This window comes from Pygocentrus nattereri, chromosome 9, assembly GCF_015220715.1.
Source record: "Pygocentrus nattereri isolate fPygNat1 chromosome 9, fPygNat1.pri, whole genome shotgun sequence".
NCBI lineage: Eukaryota > Metazoa > Chordata > Actinopteri > Characiformes > Serrasalmidae > Pygocentrus > Pygocentrus nattereri.
Genome location: NC_051219.1, coordinates 27,445,109 through 27,463,901, shown reverse-complemented (window position 1 = coordinate 27,463,901; position 18,793 = coordinate 27,445,109). Strand labels below are relative to the sequence as shown.

Here is an 18,793-nt window from a genome sequence, read left to right as displayed (position 1 = left end):
ATGCTCATTTACATATCAAACATGATCACTTGAAAGGAACTCCCCTCTTTCTCCTCCTCTCTCTCTCTCTCTCTCACTCATTTGATTGTTTTATAAAGAGGACAGAGGCATAATAAAAATAAATAAATAAATAAATTTATAAATATTACAGGAATAATGAGAAATAATACTAATTTACAATAATAACAACTCGTTATGAGAAAATGAAAGAGGGAATTATGATGCTGTTTTATTTCCTGTCCTGTCCTGTTTCAGCCAGTCCCCTTACTAACACATGTAAGAAAACCAAGCACATAGCCATGCAATCTCCATAAACAAACAATGGCAGTAGAATAAGAACATATGTGCATTTCAGTGACTTTATGTCCCACTGTCATAGGATGCAGGTATAAATGGCCCAAATCTGGTCTTTTTCTTCATCCATGACACAGATGTGTTTTTGTGCGATAGTGTGAACAGTAAAATCTCATTGAATCTGATTGTTTCAATTCAGATTTTGGACTCATTCATATGTGATACTAAACTTTATATGTCAAGTCAAGTCAAGTCAGCTTTATTGTCAAAACTACAATATGTACAGGACATACAGTGTACTGAAATCGCGTTGCTCTCAGATCCCTTTCAGATATGTGTCTGATATGCAACAATGTGAGCTCTATATGACCAGCTAGATCAGAATTCTGATCTAGACTTTTACATCAATCCAACTTCGGCAACTGAACAGTGCTAGTTTTCTCCTAACAGCATTGTGGCAATGCCTCATCTCCACCCACTCCTCTATCATACAGCCAATCAGGCAAGGCCGTGGCCAATGGTGTTAGGAAAGAATGTCTGCTTTGCAGGGTGGCTTAACAGGGTGCTTAACTGGCTCATTAGCGAATTCATCTTGTCTTTCCACTCTATGCTTCTTGGTTCCAAGTCAGATTAGTTGAGAACTTTAGTGAAAATTCGAATTTATATATAATTTACATAAAAATGGACAAATGCACAGGCAAAATCCAGGTCTCAGAAAGGCTGCTTCTATCCAGTGGATTGTTCTCCGTTGTTATAAATAATGCCATGTCATTCAGTGTCAAAAAACCTAATAAGCAAATTTATTTGAGATTACTTAACAAGTCTTCCCAGCAGTCTTCGGGCGGACTTCGGGGGATAGGCTCCAGCACCCCCGCGCGACCCTGATGGAGAAGCGGCTTAGAAAATGGATGGATGGATACTTAGCAAGTCAGTATGGTTTATAACAAGCATGTGATGCTTTCGGCATGCAGTTAGCATAGTAGCATAGTTAGCAAATTAGTTTTTGCTCATCCATTCTTTTAATTGAATTTGCTTCCCAAAAAACAGCATAAACTGATCTTTACAGAAGAATCATGATCCAGCTGTGATAGAGATTCAAGCTCCAGCTCTCACCTCTTCTCCTCTGGACTGTCATCTTTTCTGCATTCATTCTAATTCCCGGACACTCCTACCTATATTCTAATACTACAGAAATGTACATGATATATGCCCTGTAACTCTGTACATCTCATTTAGTGTTTATAGTATACATGTTCAATGTTCCACCCACAAAAGTATTTTAGTCAGTGTTTTTGCAAAAATCCCACTCAGTCAGCTCTATGTTTACAGTGTGCAGGTTAAAACTACCTATATAGGGATGTCATAACACATGCATAAACATTGAATCACACATCTAGTAGAGTTTTTTAAGGACTTTTCTGCCATGTTAACTTGTGCTACATTCATGGACTAACAACATGCTGATAATCACATCACGGCCCCCTATTTTGAGCTCCACAAATGTCTTGGTATGCTGTAGTATTAACATTACCCTTCGCTGGAGCTAAGTGGCTCAAACCCTGAAAAATGTAACTGTTGGCACTATGCCTTCCGGTTACATTTTCACATCAGGTGATAATAAGTAATACTTTACTGTAGGGCGGTGTTCATAATGACATCACATGACACATTCATAAGCTTGTCATGAAAACTGTCTTAAATCTATGTGAATGATTATAAAGGTTTATTATAATAGGTGTGATATGTCATAAAGGCTACTTTTGTCAACTTTGAGGTCAAGTTGACACAACACCTACTGGGTGGTTTTCACACCTTTTTGTGTAAAATGATAGAGCATGTTCAACTGACTTTGAAGCTTAGCGCATATCAGAGCAACATGATGTTGTGAAATCATATAAATGGCAAAATGAAACTCAGTTTACATAAGAGCCACAGAAAACCTAGTTTCATGATGTTTAGATCATTGGACTATGAGGGCCATTGCAAAACCTTCAGCTTGCACCTCTTGATGTAGTCAAGTCATTGTGGATTTTGAGGTGTGTTGAGGATCATTTTCCTTTACAGCCACAGAAAAGCATCACTTTTATGCATTGGAGTGCTTATTGAAATGCTAAGTGCTTATAAATGTGGATGTAGTTCTGTGTCAGTTTTCACGATGTGCTTATGCAGGTGTCATATCGCCTTGTCAAAACTACCCTGTTAGTCTTAGCAGATTTTTTTCCAGAATTCTGTACCACTCAAAACACATTTGTGGATGGAGCATACAGAGGTAAATTGGAGAAAAGTATGTGTGCATACATACCATAGTTGGGGCAGCAGACTTTAAACCAGCAGACGGATGAGAGAACGGTCAAATTACTCAGACTGCACAGGCCAAAGAGAACTCCACAGAATGCATAGTAGGAACATATTGTTTCAGTGAAGAGCCACCTGCAAAGAGAGAGAGAGAGAGAGAGAGAGAGAGAGAGAGAGAGAGAGAGAGAGAGAGAGAATCCATCAAATAAACACCCTCTTAAAGAGAAAACAAGATAGAAAATGGGACACAGGGGAAAATGATGATCACTAGTTCTTGTCCCATCTTATAACCAGGGTTATTTCCACTTGTTTGTCAGACACTGCCACTGATCCTATGGGATTTTAAAAAACCACTGAAAAGAAAAGTCTGTCTATCCCTGAACAAGCTGTACAAATACTCTCTGAAACAGCCTTAGCGTAAAATACCATGAATTAATGAACACAGCAGCATGTAGGAATGTAGGCATTTTTAGTATTATTGTTATTTACTCAACTGCCAATCAATAATGTCTTCTAGGTGTTTCTGACACTAGAGGGAGCCAAAAATGAATGGGTTCCTATGAAATATTCATCCATCCATTCATCCATCCATCCATTAAGCCGCTTCCCCATCACGATCGCGGGGGGAGGGTGCTGGAGCCTATCCCAGGTCGCCAGTCCATCGCAGGGCAGACAGACAGACACAGACAGTCACTCACACCTAGGGGCAATGTAGCATGTCCCATTGGCCTGACTGCATGTCTTTGGACTGTGGGAGGAAACCGGAGAACCCGGAGGAAACCCACACAGACACGGGGAGAACATACAAACTCCACACAGAGAGGACCCCAGTCACCCGGCTGGGGAATCGAACCCAGGCCCTCCTTGCTGTGAGGCGACAGCGCTACCCACCACGCCACCGTGCCGCCCCTCCTATGAAATATTTATAATATATAATATTATATTTATAATATTAATCATAGGGTGTGTCTCAAATAGCTCCATAGTTCAATAGTCAGGGCACTGCCCATGGAATTGGTAACTTCCTAAGGTTTTCCACAGTACACCATAAAAACAGTGAGTGTCGCCTGTTGACTACAATGCCCGACAATAAATAGAGTCACACCTTCACCTCGACCTTCAGAAAGTCTTAAAATGGAGGCCAAAGCTATGTTATCTTACTCATCTTACTCATCTAGGTTTGATTCCCTGGCCAGGTGGCCAGGTCCTTTCTGTGTTCTGGGTTTCCTTTGGGTACTCTGGTTTCCTCTCACAGTCCAGAGACATGCAGTTGGGCCAGTCAGAGATGTTAAATTGCCCCTAGATGTTAATGTGTATTTGTGTTAGTCTTCCCTTTCTTGGACTGGCAATATGTCCAGGGCATTTCCTGCCTTCCACCAAATGCCTGCTAGGATAGGGTCCAGCAAACCAGCAAACCCTGTGACCTTCTGCTTCACAAGTATTGAAGTTCATTTGTTCATTTAATGAACAAACCATGACATTAAAATAGCCTGACCTTCTAACAGGCTAATTAGGCCCATTTAGAACTACTCAGTTAAGCACTTTAAGTTTAAATCTTTATTGAAAGGATTAGATTTAATGTCTACTGTCATCAGTTAACTGTTTCAGCTTATGCTACTATGAGTTGCTTAGGTGAACCACAGTCATCTTGCCGCTAGCGAAGTGAACAGGAATTAGCATTTAGACTAGTGTTGTTAATCATATTAAGATAAATACAGTAAACTTTGCTATATGTGACACATTTATACAGAAAAAAAATCTGTTTTCTTAACATAGAACAGCATAAAATATTTCTATATTCCAGTTAAAGGATTTACGAACTGTGTTTTTCCACCAGTGTTCTTATTTCCATTTTATAGATATCTTTTTATTGTTAAAATAACAAGTGTGGACACACTGTATGGTCAGTTAGTTAGGTCATTAGTAATATCCCCTTTGACAAGTACCACAGCTTGTAACACTTTTTGTAGCAAGTCTTTCAATTCTTGCTTGGGGGATTTTCACTCTTTCTTCCTTGCAGAAGCCATCTAGTTCCTGTGAGATTACTGGCCAGTCTTACATTCAGTGCTCATTTGATGTCTATTTTTGCCTGTGTAGCAATCCTATCAGTGTAATTGGTGTTCCAGACCTCAACTTAACCTCCACTGTCCCTGTTAACTGCCATTACTTAATTGCATTACAAAATGAAAATACTTTGCTATTTACTTTTAGCCTTCTGCTGCTTTGTGGGCATCAATTACTTTAATTTTCAAAAAGAGTTCTAGGCAGCTGCTTAGAGAAGCTAATGACTGCTGATTTTAGGGAGGGTTAAGAAGTCAGATTATTTAGAAAGCTTTGAAATTCACATCATCCGGCCTTTTCCTTAGCCAAAGCCCTAAAAAGCTAATTATGGTCTGAGACCTTAGTAAAAGTTATCTGACAGCTCAAATGTCTTGGCTAGCCAAACATTTGCATGGTGCTCTTTTTCTTTACTTTAAAGTCATTCAAAACAAAAGTAATATAATAATCTTGCTTAAAATGTTGAAAAGAATGTTTCATCTTTAACTTAGCATCCAGGTGCAAAAGCTGAATATAAGTTTGATCATAAGTTGGAGTGTAAATTTTGCTTTAAATCTTACACTGAGAGGAGTTCACTTAAGATGACACACAGAATTTCAGGTGCACCACAGATACTTACATCTTAAACAGTAGTGCTTAAAGGGATCGTAGATTAAAACGACATTTTCACTCCTTGCAGCCAATCAGTAAAAGCTACCGAAATAAAAAGGGATCATTACATGATCACCAAATTTCTCTCTTTCTGTCTTATGTTTACATCATTTAAAGTGTGTCAATCATATTAGCTATAAATCAGAAAGAGACTGCGTTTTACAATAAAGTATTTTTTTCAAAGCGTCCATCTCTTGTATGTGCGTTTATTTACTTTTCCTATGATCTAACTGAGTTACCGTGCACAATATTTAAATGGCACTTTATCAACAATTGGTCGGTAATGTTGGCTAAGTTAGCTATATTTTAAAAACAATCTGTTTTATGCACTCTATGATAAGAAGGTGAACGTCACACACAACCTGAGCACTGAGGGAGCTGTTCTCTGCATGTTGTTGACTTGTGTGCTTGAACATTGTCTTCCACCAGATTTTGGAGTGTCCCTGTAGCAAAACAGCTCAGTGATAGACACAAAGAAGGACTCAGGGCTCCGTTTGGGTTGTGTAAATCTGCTGCTAGATCTGTGATCTTTTTTTTCTGTGATCAACGGAAATATTTTATTTTATTTTTTAGATTTTTTTGATCCCACAACCGGGGAAATTCCACCTCCGCATTTAACCCACCCATGAAGTGAAACACCACATACACACTAGTGAACACACTAGGGGGCAGTGAGCACACACTTGCCCGGAGCAGTGGACAGCCCTATCCATGGCGCCCGGGGAGCAGTTGGGGGTTAGGTGTCTTGCTCAAGGACACCTCAGTCATGGACTGTCGGCCCTGGGGATCGAACCGGCAACCTTCCGGTCACAGGGCCAGATCCCTAACCTCCAGCCCACGACTGCCCCAAATGGGTATAATCTATCCTGCAAAAGTGCTTGCTGACACATATCTTGCAAATTTTCCCATTGACCAAATTGATCAGAGCTTACACCTACTGTTGGATATGTGTAAGTTTTAAGTTATAACTTAAAGCTATGTTGAAACTATGCTACTTGGTGCCAATTCTAGTAGCTTGTAAACTTGAATGTAGTGGCAGTTTACATTCAAACCAGGCTATGATTTACTTGACTAATGTTCAGGAAGTTCAGATTTTATTTGACTTGTGTTCAGCAAGTGCAACTGGCTGCTGGTCATCCTCTACTCACCTAAGTGATTGACAGTAACAGAAATTTTGAACAAACTTTTGCATGCCACTCTAATTTCCTCAGTTAGAGAGATACACACTCTACAAACTACAGCTCAGCACTACCCTTTTGTAGAGGGATAACTGGTACAGTACTTTAGCCCAGGTGGGCACAAAGATGGAAAGAAAGAAAAAGAAAACAAAAAGCGCTGAAGCTAACAACACAAAAGAAAAGAAAAGAAAAGAAAAGAAAAAAGAAAGCTACAAATCACTGCTGTCATATCAATATCTCATACAATCATACTTTTTACATCTTTTGAAAACACCAGCTTATACAATGTATACAAATTTCATGACCAACAGAAATTGCCCAAAGTTATAGAAGAATGCAATTTTATTTTAACTTACATTAAAAATTACAGACTAATAATAACATGATAATAAAAACTGAAGAATCAAGCTTTATGAGATTGAAGAAATAGAAAGGGTATTTTTTTTAAAAAGGAGTGATGGAGGGGTGAAGAGTGACTCATGAGCAAAAGACCTTCACCTGTGAGAGAAAGCAGAGGGAATGGCCAAAGGAAAGAGGGAGATGGTCATGCCCAGGTCACTGATGGACAGATTTACGATGAAAAACTCAGCTGGCTTCAAGGAGGACTTCTTACGATATGCCACGAGCAGCAAGATGGTGTTCCCCATCAGAGAGAACACACCTGCGAAAGAGAGGGAGAGAGAGAGAGAGAGAGGGAGAGAGAGGGAGAGGGAGTGATAACAGCAACTGTTTTTGGTGATTGCTTAAATGAAGCTTTTGGCAGCATTTCTTTATCCTCAAGCTTAAAACAAGACCTGAAATCAAAATCATTTAGTGACATTTTATTAATCGGGTCCTTTGTAGATGAAATAGATACTCAACTGGCTTTCAGTAACATCAACACCATATCAGTGATGTAGCAGCTGTGAATACATTCAGTTCATTATTAAGAGACTTTAAATTAACAGTACAAATAACATTTATTTGTAATCTATTAAATTCAGTTATTTTTCACTATTTGGAGTTGCCAAGTTCATATCTGTAAATGTTAATCTGGGAGGAACTGAACATGTAACAGGTTTATACAAACCATCTAAACATTCTCAAGGTTAGGTTTTGGTAAGGTTGGGTAAGATTAGGTTTTGGGTTACGTTGGTTAAGGTTAGGTTTAAGATTAAGTGACCTTTATTAGTCCCACAATGGGGAAATTTCACCTCTGCATTTAACCCATACGTGAAGTGAAACACCACATACTCACTAGTGAGCACACACACACACTAGGGGACAGTGAGCCCAAACCGCAGCACCCGGGGAGCAGTTGGGGGTTAGGTGTCTTGCTCAAGGACACATCAGTCATGTGCTGTCGGCTCTGGGGATGGAACTGGCGACCTTCCGGTCACATGGCTGGTTCCTTAACCTGGTTCCCTAATCTCCAGCCCATGCCTGTCCCATTTTTAAGTTTAGGTTTTGGGTAAGGTTGGGTAAGGTTAGGTTTTGAGAAAAGTTCAGTAAGGTTAGGTTTTGGTAAGGTTGTGTAAGGTTAGGTTTTGGGTAAGGTTAGGTAAGGTGAGGTTTTGGTAAGGTTGAGTAAGGATAGGTTTTGGGTAAGATTGGGTAAGGTTAGGTTTGGGTAAGATTGGGTAAGGTTAGGTTTTGGTAAAGTTGGGTAAGGTTAGGTTTTGGTAAGGTTGGGTAAGGTTAGGTTTGGGTAAGATTGGGTAAGGTTAGGTTTTGGTAAGGTTGGGTAAGGTTAGGTTTGGGTAAGGTTAGGCTTTGGTAAGATTGGGTAAGGTTAGGTTTGGGTAAGTTTAGGCTTTGGTAAGATTGGGTAAGGTTAGGTTTTGTTGAGGTTGAGAAAGGTTAGGTTTTGGGTAAGGTTGGGTAAGGTTAGGTTTTGAGAAAAGTTCAGTAAGGTTAGGTTTTGGTAAGGTTGTGTAAGGTTAGGTTTTGGGTAAGGTTAGGTAAGGTTATGTTTTGGGTTAGGTTGGTTAAGGTTAGGTTAGGTTTTGGGTAAGGTTAGGTAAGGTGAGGTTTTGGTAAGGTTGAGTAAGGATAGGTTTTGGGTAAGATTGGGTAAGGTTAGGTTTTGGTAAGGTTGGGTAAGGTGAGGTTTGGGTAAGGTTGAGTAAGGATAGGTTTTGGGTAAGATTGGGTAAGGTTAGGTTTTGGTAAGGTTGGGTAAGGTTAGGTTTGGGTAAGGTTAGGCTTTGGTAAGATTGGGTAAGGTTAGGTTTTGGTGAGGTTGAGAAAGGTTAGGTTTTGGGTAAGGTTGGGTAAGATTAGGCTTTGATAAGGTTGGGTAAGGTTACATTTTGGTAAGCTTAGGTTTTGGGTAAGGTTAGGTTTTGGTCATGTTGATTAAGGTTAGGTTTTATGTAAGGTTAGGTTTTGGTAAGTTTGGGCAAGGTTAGATTTTGCGGAATTGGAAATAAAGTGTTGCTAAGCCTTTTTGCTGATAAGCTTATTAGAAGATGAATAAAATCAAATATCTCAAGCTCTCTCTCACAGGGCAATGATTTATGTCCTGTTAGACAAGATTTGTTAAGTTAAATGAGCCCCTTTTACTACCCTAATGCCGTTGCTATAACTCCTGGTATTATGTTACGTTATGTTGGTCTCTTTACCGAAGATGGTGTAGGCAGTCCCCAGGAGAAAGTCATACTCTTTGGCTATTGTGGACACAAAGGTTACTTCAGAGGCATTTCCCATCTGCAGGGAGAGGGAGAGAGAAAGAGAGAGAGACAGAGAAATACAGAGAGGTTGGAGAAGTGTAATTAAACAGAAGCACGCTACTGTGTTATGTTAATATATAATATATAATATATAAATTACTAAGCACTGCCCCTCAAGGTCTCTCTGCTCTGTTAAGAAGCAGACAGGAGATGAAAGGAAAGAGAAAGAGGGAGGTAGAGGGGAAAAATAGTGATTCCAGTGATTCCCCTTCTCCCATATATTCAGCAATAGCTTGCAGTAGCAATATCCAAATCAGAATCAGAATCCTTTATTGATCCCAGAGGGAAATTGCAGAAGTGTTTGATGCTAGTCTGAATGCAACAGTGAATGCCGTATTGGAATTGAATTAGTTTTATTGTTTTTAAGAATGATAAAATAAATAAATAAAAAATCTGTCTTAACACACAGCTCAAAATAGCCTGAACTAAAGGTCACAGTCCATGTGTTCATGTCAGTTATACTACCTCAGTATCATACAAAACAACCAAAACAAATGAGTGTAAAATGTTGATATATCTCATATTTTATACAGCTAAAACAGTCAAACTGACCCAAAGAATACTGATGTGTACAAAATCATGTTACTTTTATGTTTATCAGGTTGTCCCTATTAAATTTGGAAAAGATATTACTATGAAGTCATTACTAGAGTCATAGTTAAATGTCAAATTATGTCAAATTGAGGGTTAAAATCTCTCCACAATTATTACTGTGAACCTGTAAAAACACACATGTATTCACACTGCAGATTCATACAGGATTACAATCTCTCCACAGTTATTACTGTTAGATTTTAAAAACTACACACACTGCAGACTCATACTGGTTTAAAATCTCTCCAGTTATTACTGTCACACTGTAAAAATTACACACACTGCAGACTCATACTGGATTAAAATCACTCCACAATTATTACTGTCAGACTGTAAAAACTACACACACTGCGGACTCATACTGGATTAAAATCTCTCCACAATTATTACTGTCAGACTGTAAAACTACACACACTGCAGATTCATACTGGATTAAAATCACTCCACAATTATTACTATCAGACTGTAAAACTACACACACTGCAGATTCATACTGGATTAAAATCTCTCCACAATTATTACTGTCAGACTGTAAAACTACACACACTGCAGATTCATACTGGATTAAAATCTCTCCACAATTATTACTGTCAGACTGTAAAACTACACACACTGCAGATTCATACTGGTTTAAAATCTCTCCACAATTATTACTGTCAGACTGTAAAACTACACACACTGCAGATTCATTCTGGATTAAAATCTCTCCACAATTATTACTGTCAGACTGTAAAACTACACACACTGCAGATTCATACTGGATTAAAATCTCTCCACAATTATTACTGTCAGACTGTAAATCTACACACACTGCAGATTCATACTGGATTAAAATCACTCCTCAATTATTACTGTCAGACTGTAAAACTACACACACTGCAGATTCATACTGGATTAAAATCACTCCACAATTATTACTGTCAGACTGTAAAACTACATACACTGCAGATTCATACTGGATTAAAATCACTCCACAATTATTACTGTCAGACTGTAAAACTTCTACACACCTCAGATTCATACTGGATTAAAATCTCTCCACAATTATTACTGTCAGACTGTAAAACTACACACACTGCAGATTCATACTGGATTAAAATCTCTCCACAATTATTACTGTCAGACTGTAAAACTACACACACTGCAGATTCATACTGGATTAAAATCTCTCCACAATTATTACTGTCAGACTGTAAAACTACACACACTGCAGATTCATACTGGATTAAAATCACTCCACAATTATTACTGTCAGACTGTAAATCTACACACACTGCAGATTCATACTGGATTAAAATCACTCCTCAATTATTACTGTCAGACTGTAAAACTACACACACTGCAGATTCATACTGGATTAAAATCACTCCACAATTATTACTGTCAGACTGTAAAACTACATACACTGCAGATTCATACTGGATTAAAACCACTCCACAATTATTACTGTCAGACTGTAAAACTTCTACACACCTCAGATTCATACTGGATTAAAATCTCTCCACAATTATTACTGTCAGACTGTAAAACTACACACACTGCAGATTCATACTGGATTAAAATCTCTCCACAATTATTACTGTCAGACTGTAAAACTACACACACTGCAGATTCATACTGGATTAAAATCACTCCACAATTATTACTGTCAGACTGTAAAACTACACACACTGCAGATTCATACTGGATTAAAATCTCTCCACAATTATTACTGTCAGACTGTAAAACTACACACACTGCAGATTCATACTGGATTAAAATCTCTCCACAATTATTACTGTCAGACTGTAAAACTACACACACTGCAGATTCATACTGGATTAAAATCACTCCACAATTATTACTGTCAGACTGTAAAACTACACACACTGCAGATTCATACTGGATTAAAATCACTCCACAATTATTACTGTCAGACTGTAAAACTACACACACTGCAGATTCATACTGGATTAATATCACATATCTCAGCAGTAATAACTTATATAACAAAACAATCTGATATTAAATTAATCACTAAAGTGTTTAAACACTAAAAGAAACTTTTCAGGAAACAGAGAAAGACAAAAAGAAGTGCATGAAAGATCAGATGCAATTTAGCAACCTGAAGCTGTGCACTCTGCATAAAGGAATGCCTCATTCTGCTGTTGACAATTTATTGCAGATATCCAGTATGCAGGGCTGGACCAGATGTGCATATAAGCTGAGACACAGCACAAAGTGACTCTTGATGCGACCGCAGTACACACCCACAATACCTGACTTTAGCAGGATGTGGATCCGCTCGTGTGGAGGAGGTGGATCGCAAAGCCCAAGCTCCCCAGACGGATGCGAGTCACGAGAGTGACAGCGGGAGGAGGACGAGGATGCTGGTGCCGACCACGAGAGGTACCAGAGGGAGGAGCAAGTCCCGAGCTCCGCCTCCTGGGCCCCGCCAATAGTTACGCAGCGAGGCTGCTACACTACACCTCACGTTCAACCCGGGCGGCTGATCTGCCAGTAACAAGGAGCTCTCGTTCCCTGTTGCCTCTTGCTGCCTTTAAAATGCCCTTTTTTAAAAAGAGCTGAGAGGGAAAAGAGAGAGAGAGGGACAAGCAACAGCAAAAGACTGAAAGAGCTGAAAAGCTCCTGTGAAGGACTTAAAAGTCTCAGTAGAAGCCACTGAAAAGTGGGTAGCGTTGGTTTTGGTTGTTGTGTTTAATTTGGATGAAATTAAAGAAATGGCTGCTGCATCCTTGAACCCTGATTCCAGTGTCCTCCTTGAGCCTGGGGTAGCACATGCTGTGCCACAGTGTTATTTTGGTAGTAAACATTCTTTGACCACGTGTTTGAGGCTTGTGTCTCTATGTAGCCACTGTGTCTGCTGCTGGTGTTAAAGTATGCACCTCAGCAAAACATCTTTTGAACCGCTAACATGAATTTATGGTAAAAACCGGCATGCATGTAGAGGGCAGCAATATTATTAACTGCAATAAGGCAGCCATGATAGAGTCCCTGTATCACCCGGGGCTTTTTGCACACTGGCCACATCTTGGAGACCCTTCTCATGTACCTTCACCTTGCTGGTGTGCAGTTAGAGACTGTGGTGTCCAATCCTGGCCCTCAGTGTAAGCGGATCTGAACTCTACAGTTGGATCTGAACTCTACAGGGTGGTAGATCTTCAGGACCAGGATTTGGCACCCCACTCTAGCCCAGTTTCTGACCACAAAGCTGCTCTTAGCTGAATAATATTTAGGTGATGGACCACTCTTAACCTAACAACGATGTGTGCAAAAAAGCCAGCAACACTCCATCACAACATACGCTAAGAATGGTCCACCATCCAAATAATATCTGGCCAGCAGTCGTCCCTCTTCATTGGTGAACAAGGTAGAAAGGGGCTAATGAATTATATAGTAATAAATGGGCTACAGCCTGTAACTCTAAACCTACAAAATGCACTCTTCTGGAAGATGTTTCCTACAAAACGGCCAATAAGTGTGTTGAGTGCTGAACTGGGTTTCAGTGAACTCAGGCAGAGAGACAGTTAAAGACGTGAAGGCGGTTAAAAGCAGTCTTATAGAGATCCTCCTACATCACCACACTGCCACTATAAGTGCATCAGAGCGAAGCAGAGCAGAGAGCAATGGAGCAGTTAGAAGAGACACACACTGTACGTGTGAGTAATGAGTCCTGTCGCATGGCTTTCCCTGGGGTTGAAGCTGTGGTTTAGGCCTCCAGGTACTCACATACATCATGCTACTTCACCAAATGTATCAAGGTATGTGCTCAGAAACACCACAAGGGACTGATATTCTTTAATGCTGCATAATAATGCAATATATGGAGTAAGAAAGCATAGCATTGCAGCATTTTCAAGAAATGCTTTGCCAGTTAGTTTTAGGTTATGCGTTCTCTAGCCTTTATTGCACTTGCTTCAGTTTGATAAGGACTCTTATTGTGGAGGACAGGGTTAAATACTGCCAGGGGCCTGGGTGTGTAAATGTATGTTGAGCTGAAAGAGATGGCAGACAAGAGTAGTGAAGGAGCTATTAGTAAAGAGAAAGCTCTGTTTGTGTGTGGTGTGATTGTGGCCAACAACATCTAGAGAATAAAGCACCATGACAATTACTTGTGCAAAAGCTCTGTCTCTTTAATAGTAGTGAACACTACATTATCATCAAATACTAAGATGTAAGATGTCATGAAATGAGACTTGAGTGTGAAAGCCAAAACACTGTTGAACAAATGTTCTGAACAGAACAAATACAAACACTAAAAACACTGGTGTAAACAAACATCATGAATATTGAGTTTTGTCCACATCAGAAATATACACACTGAATGTGGTGTGATTTTTTGCAATTTTGTGTTGTTTGCAGTGCACCAAAAATGGACAAACAGGCCAAATGTCTTCAAGTGACTCTTCGACTGTCAACTTCACCATGTCAGCATGCCAGCACCAGAGATGACTGTGATTGGTCAGAGAGTTCACACTGTTTGTGAAAGTTTGCAGAAATTAAATATGGAGCAAATAACGTATGCCACATTTTCAGCATCCAAAAATTTTAGTGTGCCAGATTTCTCAGCTACACACAGGGTCAAAATCACATATTGACATCTAAAGGAACGGCTCAAACAAAACTGCATTTGGTGAGCAAAGGCCCTACAGTGAACAGATACATATTATACTGTATATAGTTTGCATATAATACACACAGGAATAGAAAAACATTAATTGAGCCCTTGCAATGAAAAACAGTATATGTGATATTTTCTGTAAAAAAAATATTCTATTTTTAAAATAAAACAGTCCCTGAAACATAAATAAAGGATATTTTGGCTTATTAATGTAAAATGTATAAATAAATACAACATAACTAATAATTCCACAAAAAGGGTGGAATAGTTATTGTATGTTTTTTTTTTTTGGAGGGGCTACATTACAACCCCAATTCCAATGAAGTTGGGATGTTGGGTAAAACCTAAATAAAAACAGAATATGATGATTTGCAAATCCTTTTGAACCTATATTCAATTGAATACCCTACAAAGACAAGATATTTCATGTTCAAACAGATAAACTTTATTGTTTTTTGCAAATATTCACTCATTTTGAATTTGATGCCTGCAACATGTTCCAAAGAAGTTGGGGCAGGGGCATGTTTACCACTGTGTTACATCACCTTTCCTTTTAACAACACTCACTAAGCGTTTGGGAACCGAGGACACTAATTGTTGAAGCTTTGTAGGTGGAATTCTTTCCCATTCTTGCTTGATGTACAACTTCAGTTGCTCAACAGTCCGGGGTCTTTGTTGTCGTATTTTGTGCTTCATAATGTGCCACACATTTTCAATGGGAGACAGGTCTGGACTGCAGGCAGGCCAGTCTAGTACCCACACTCTTTTACTACGAAGCCACGCTGTTGTAACACGTGCAGAATGTGGCTTGGCATTGTCTTGCTGAAATAAGCAGGGACGTCCCTGAAAAAGACGTTGCTTGGATGGCAGCATATGTTGCTCCAAATCCTGCATGTACCTTTCAGCATTAATGGTGCCTTCACAGATGTGCAAGTTACCCATGCCATGGGCACTAACACACCCCGATACCATCAGAGATGCTGGCTTTTGAACTTTGTGCTGATAAGAATCCAGACAGTCCTTTTCCTCTTTGGCCCGGAGGACACGACGTCCATGATTTTGCGTCAGTCCATCTCAGATGAACTCAGGCCCAGAGAAGCCGGCAGCGTTTCTGGGTGTTGTTGATATATGGCTTTCGCTTTGCATGGCAGAGTTTTAACTTGCACTTGTAGATGGAGCGACAAACTGTGTTCACTGACAGTGGTTTTCTGAAGTGTTCCTGAGCCCATGTGGTAATATCCGTTACAGAATGATGTCGGTTTTTAATGCAGTGCTGCCTGAGGGATTGAAGGTCACGGGCATTCAATGTTGGTTTTCTGTCTTGCCGCTTACTTTCAGAGATTTCTCCAGATTCTCTGAATCTTTTGATGATATTATGGACTGTAGATGATGAAATCCCTAAATTCCTTGCAATTGCAATTGTAGAGAAACGTTGTTCTTAAACTGTGGGACTATTTGCTCATGCAGTTGTTCACAAAGTGGTGAACCTCGCCCCATCCTTGCTTGTGAACGACTGAGCCTTTCAGGGATGCTCCCTTTATACCCAATCATGACACTCACCTGTTTCCAATTAACCTGTTCACCTGTGGAATGTTCCAAACAGGTGTTTTTTGAGCATTCCTCAACTTTCTGTCTTTTGTTGCCCCTGTCCCAACTTCTTTGGAATGTGTTGCAGGCATCAAATTCAAAATGAGTGAATATTTGCAAAAAACAACAAAGTTTATCCGTTTGAACATTAAATATCTTGTCTTTGTAGTGTATTCAATTGAATATAGGTTGAAAAGGATTTCCAAATCATCATATTCTGTTTTTATTTATGTTTTACACAACGTCCCAACTTCATTGGAATTGGGGTTATAATTAGTTAGATTAGATTAATTTAAATAATTGTTTTTAATTGGTAAAGGATAGAGCTTGGAAGTAAAGTAGTGCAGCCAAGTCATTCTAAAGTGCATATAATATATATATATTTTATTTAAACACTTCAAACGAACTGCATTTATATCCATATAGCTATTACTAAAATATATATCTGCTATGAGCAAAAAAGGTAATTAAATAAACAAAGTCTGGATGTTTTATTACCCAATCAGGAAACGACCCTGCAAGGAGGTTGTCCTCACTGCATGGCAACTGTTTTGCACATGCATTGGTAACCTATAGAAGGATATGCTATCAGTAAACAAGAAGCAAACAATACCTTCATTTGGTTGGAGACAAATCTAGCAGTGGTGAAAGAAGGCTGATTTCTATCAAAAGGTCCAGTTCCTCTGTCACAGCAATGGCCTACACAACAAAACAGCCTAAGACTGGAGTCCAGCAGAAAATAAACTGCCCACAAAACTTATGCAGTTGTGTGTGTTTTATGTATTTAGAAGGATGAGTTCTGGAGGAAGGTTTGGATGGAAAGCATGGGAATGATGAGAGGTAGTAGACTTGGATCTTGGTGGATAAGCCTGGAAGACGGTAGTAACAATGTAAAGAAAATCGCTTTTAGATGTAAGATTTTACAGTGAGAACATAGATAAAAGGGCCAAGAGAGAATGTGGCAGAGACAGACAGAAATTAAGAAGATACAAATGAATAGCATAGCATATCACACCCTGCACAGTGTGTTTGTGGGGGAGTGCTGGTGATCCCACAGAATCAGTGCATGATTTAATAATAGATAACAATAATAGTTTTGTGAGTTAGAGCTTTGTATAAGCCCAAGCTGTCCTGTTCTATCCTTTCCTCAGAATAAGCTTTCTGTCTGGATGGTTTGAGGTGTTAGTAGCAAAAATGCAACTGTAGCTCATGTGTGCTACTGAGTAAAAAAATCCCATTAATATCCAAAGCATATAGGATATTTTAAAAATGCAGTCATGCAGAATTCTCTCCAGTGTCAGCAACTTCATAAAACAAGAAGACAAATGGCAGGGGCAATGGCCAGTCATCCATGTTTAACAGTTTAGCAAACAAAAGACACCTGAAATCTGGGTAAAGCCTGTTATAGTCTGATTTTGGGGAAAAAAGATTCATTATTTGCTTTTAGCATTAGTTTGGAAAAGAAAACCATCAAATCATTCTGTATGTGTGTGTGTGTGTGTTTGTGTGTGTGTGTGTGTGTGTACAATTGCAAAGCAATAATGTTACTTCACATAGGCAGCGCACTTAGCGAAAGCCATTATAAGGCTATTATGTAATGCATTACTTACAAAAAACTAATTCCATTACATAGCCTGAACCACACATTGCAAGTGACCCTTAGCTTTTTGCGAAAATTGTCTAACAATGTCTACAGTTCAATCAGAGCATGTTCTGAGATTAAAATGCATGAACTAGAAAGCACTACGAATATGTAACAATGGGTAGAGATAAAAGAGAAAATGATAAATGGCTGGACAGTGAGGTCACACAATTAGCAAAGCTATGAGTCTTAATAATGGCAGCTATACTTATCACTATTATCATTATGTGATAATAAATTTGATACATTAAAAAGTTTTTTTTTTTCTTTTTCTGTGAGACCTGACAAAAGAAAACAACCTCTGGCTTGGTCCAGCGCTTCTAAACACATTAATATCATACATATAGATATGTAAATTCAAATTTATAACAGAAACATGTTTTTTTTTTTTTTTTGGTAATTGAAGCCCCCCCTTCCGTCCATTCTTGAATCAACTAAAATATGTCTAGGTTAATAATAAAGTGGGGGCTTATATGGAATCCAGGCTCAAAAAGTGGGGGCTCATCCGGGACCCAGGCTCAAAAATTGGGGGCATATCTGGCATCCAGGCTCAAAAAGTGGGGCTCCTCTGGGATTCAGACTCAAAGGGTGTGTGCTTCTCTGGGATCCAGGCTCAAAAAGTGAGGACTTAGTCATGATCCAAGCTCACAAAGTCAGGGCTTGCCTGACATCCAGGCTCACATAGTGGGGGCTTGCCTGGGATCAAGGCTCAAGAACTAAATGCTCATCTGTGATCCAGGCTCAAAAAGTGGGGGCTTGTCTTGGATCCAGGCATAAAAAGAGGAGGGCTCATTTGGGATCCAGGCTCAAAAAGTGGGGGCTTCTCTGGGATCCATGCTCAAAAAGTGGAGGCTTGTTCAGAATTTTACTAGAGCCATGACATTCTTAAAAATGATAGTGTCATAAAAGGTTCTAGTGAGATTGTTTAGAGGATTCTTGTATGAAAAACTTTCAAGAGGCATGGTAATGCCATACAAAAACATTTCAGTAGATGGCAACAGCTTGTACAATGCAGTTATGCATACCACACAAATAGTAACACTAAAGTTTTAGAGCTGTACATCCAAGCCAAGAACAATTTCAGAACCTTTATTTTTAAGAGGGAACGGCAAAACCTCTTTAACAGAACAGAGCAGAAAGGTATCCAGTTTTTAGCCAAACA

At 39.2% G+C, this 18,793-nt stretch overlaps 1 protein-coding gene across 2 annotated transcripts in view; it reads right to left on the bottom strand.

Annotated features, from left to right (window-relative positions):
- The window catches only part of opn7b (opsin 7, group member b), a 103,455-nt gene that overhangs the window by 20,965 nt on the left and 63,697 nt on the right, over positions 1 to 18,793 (bottom strand). For both annotated transcript variants that reach the window (XM_037541596.1, XM_017698190.2), the window contains 3 exons: positions 9,080 to 9,164; positions 6,975 to 7,137; positions 2,597 to 2,724 (listed from right to left, as the gene is read on the bottom strand). In XM_037541596.1, coding sequence (XP_037397493.1) covers positions 2,597 to 2,724; positions 6,975 to 7,137; positions 9,080 to 9,164 — 376 coding nt within the window. The remainder of the gene's footprint in view (positions 1 to 2,596; positions 2,725 to 6,974; positions 7,138 to 9,079; positions 9,165 to 18,793) is intronic.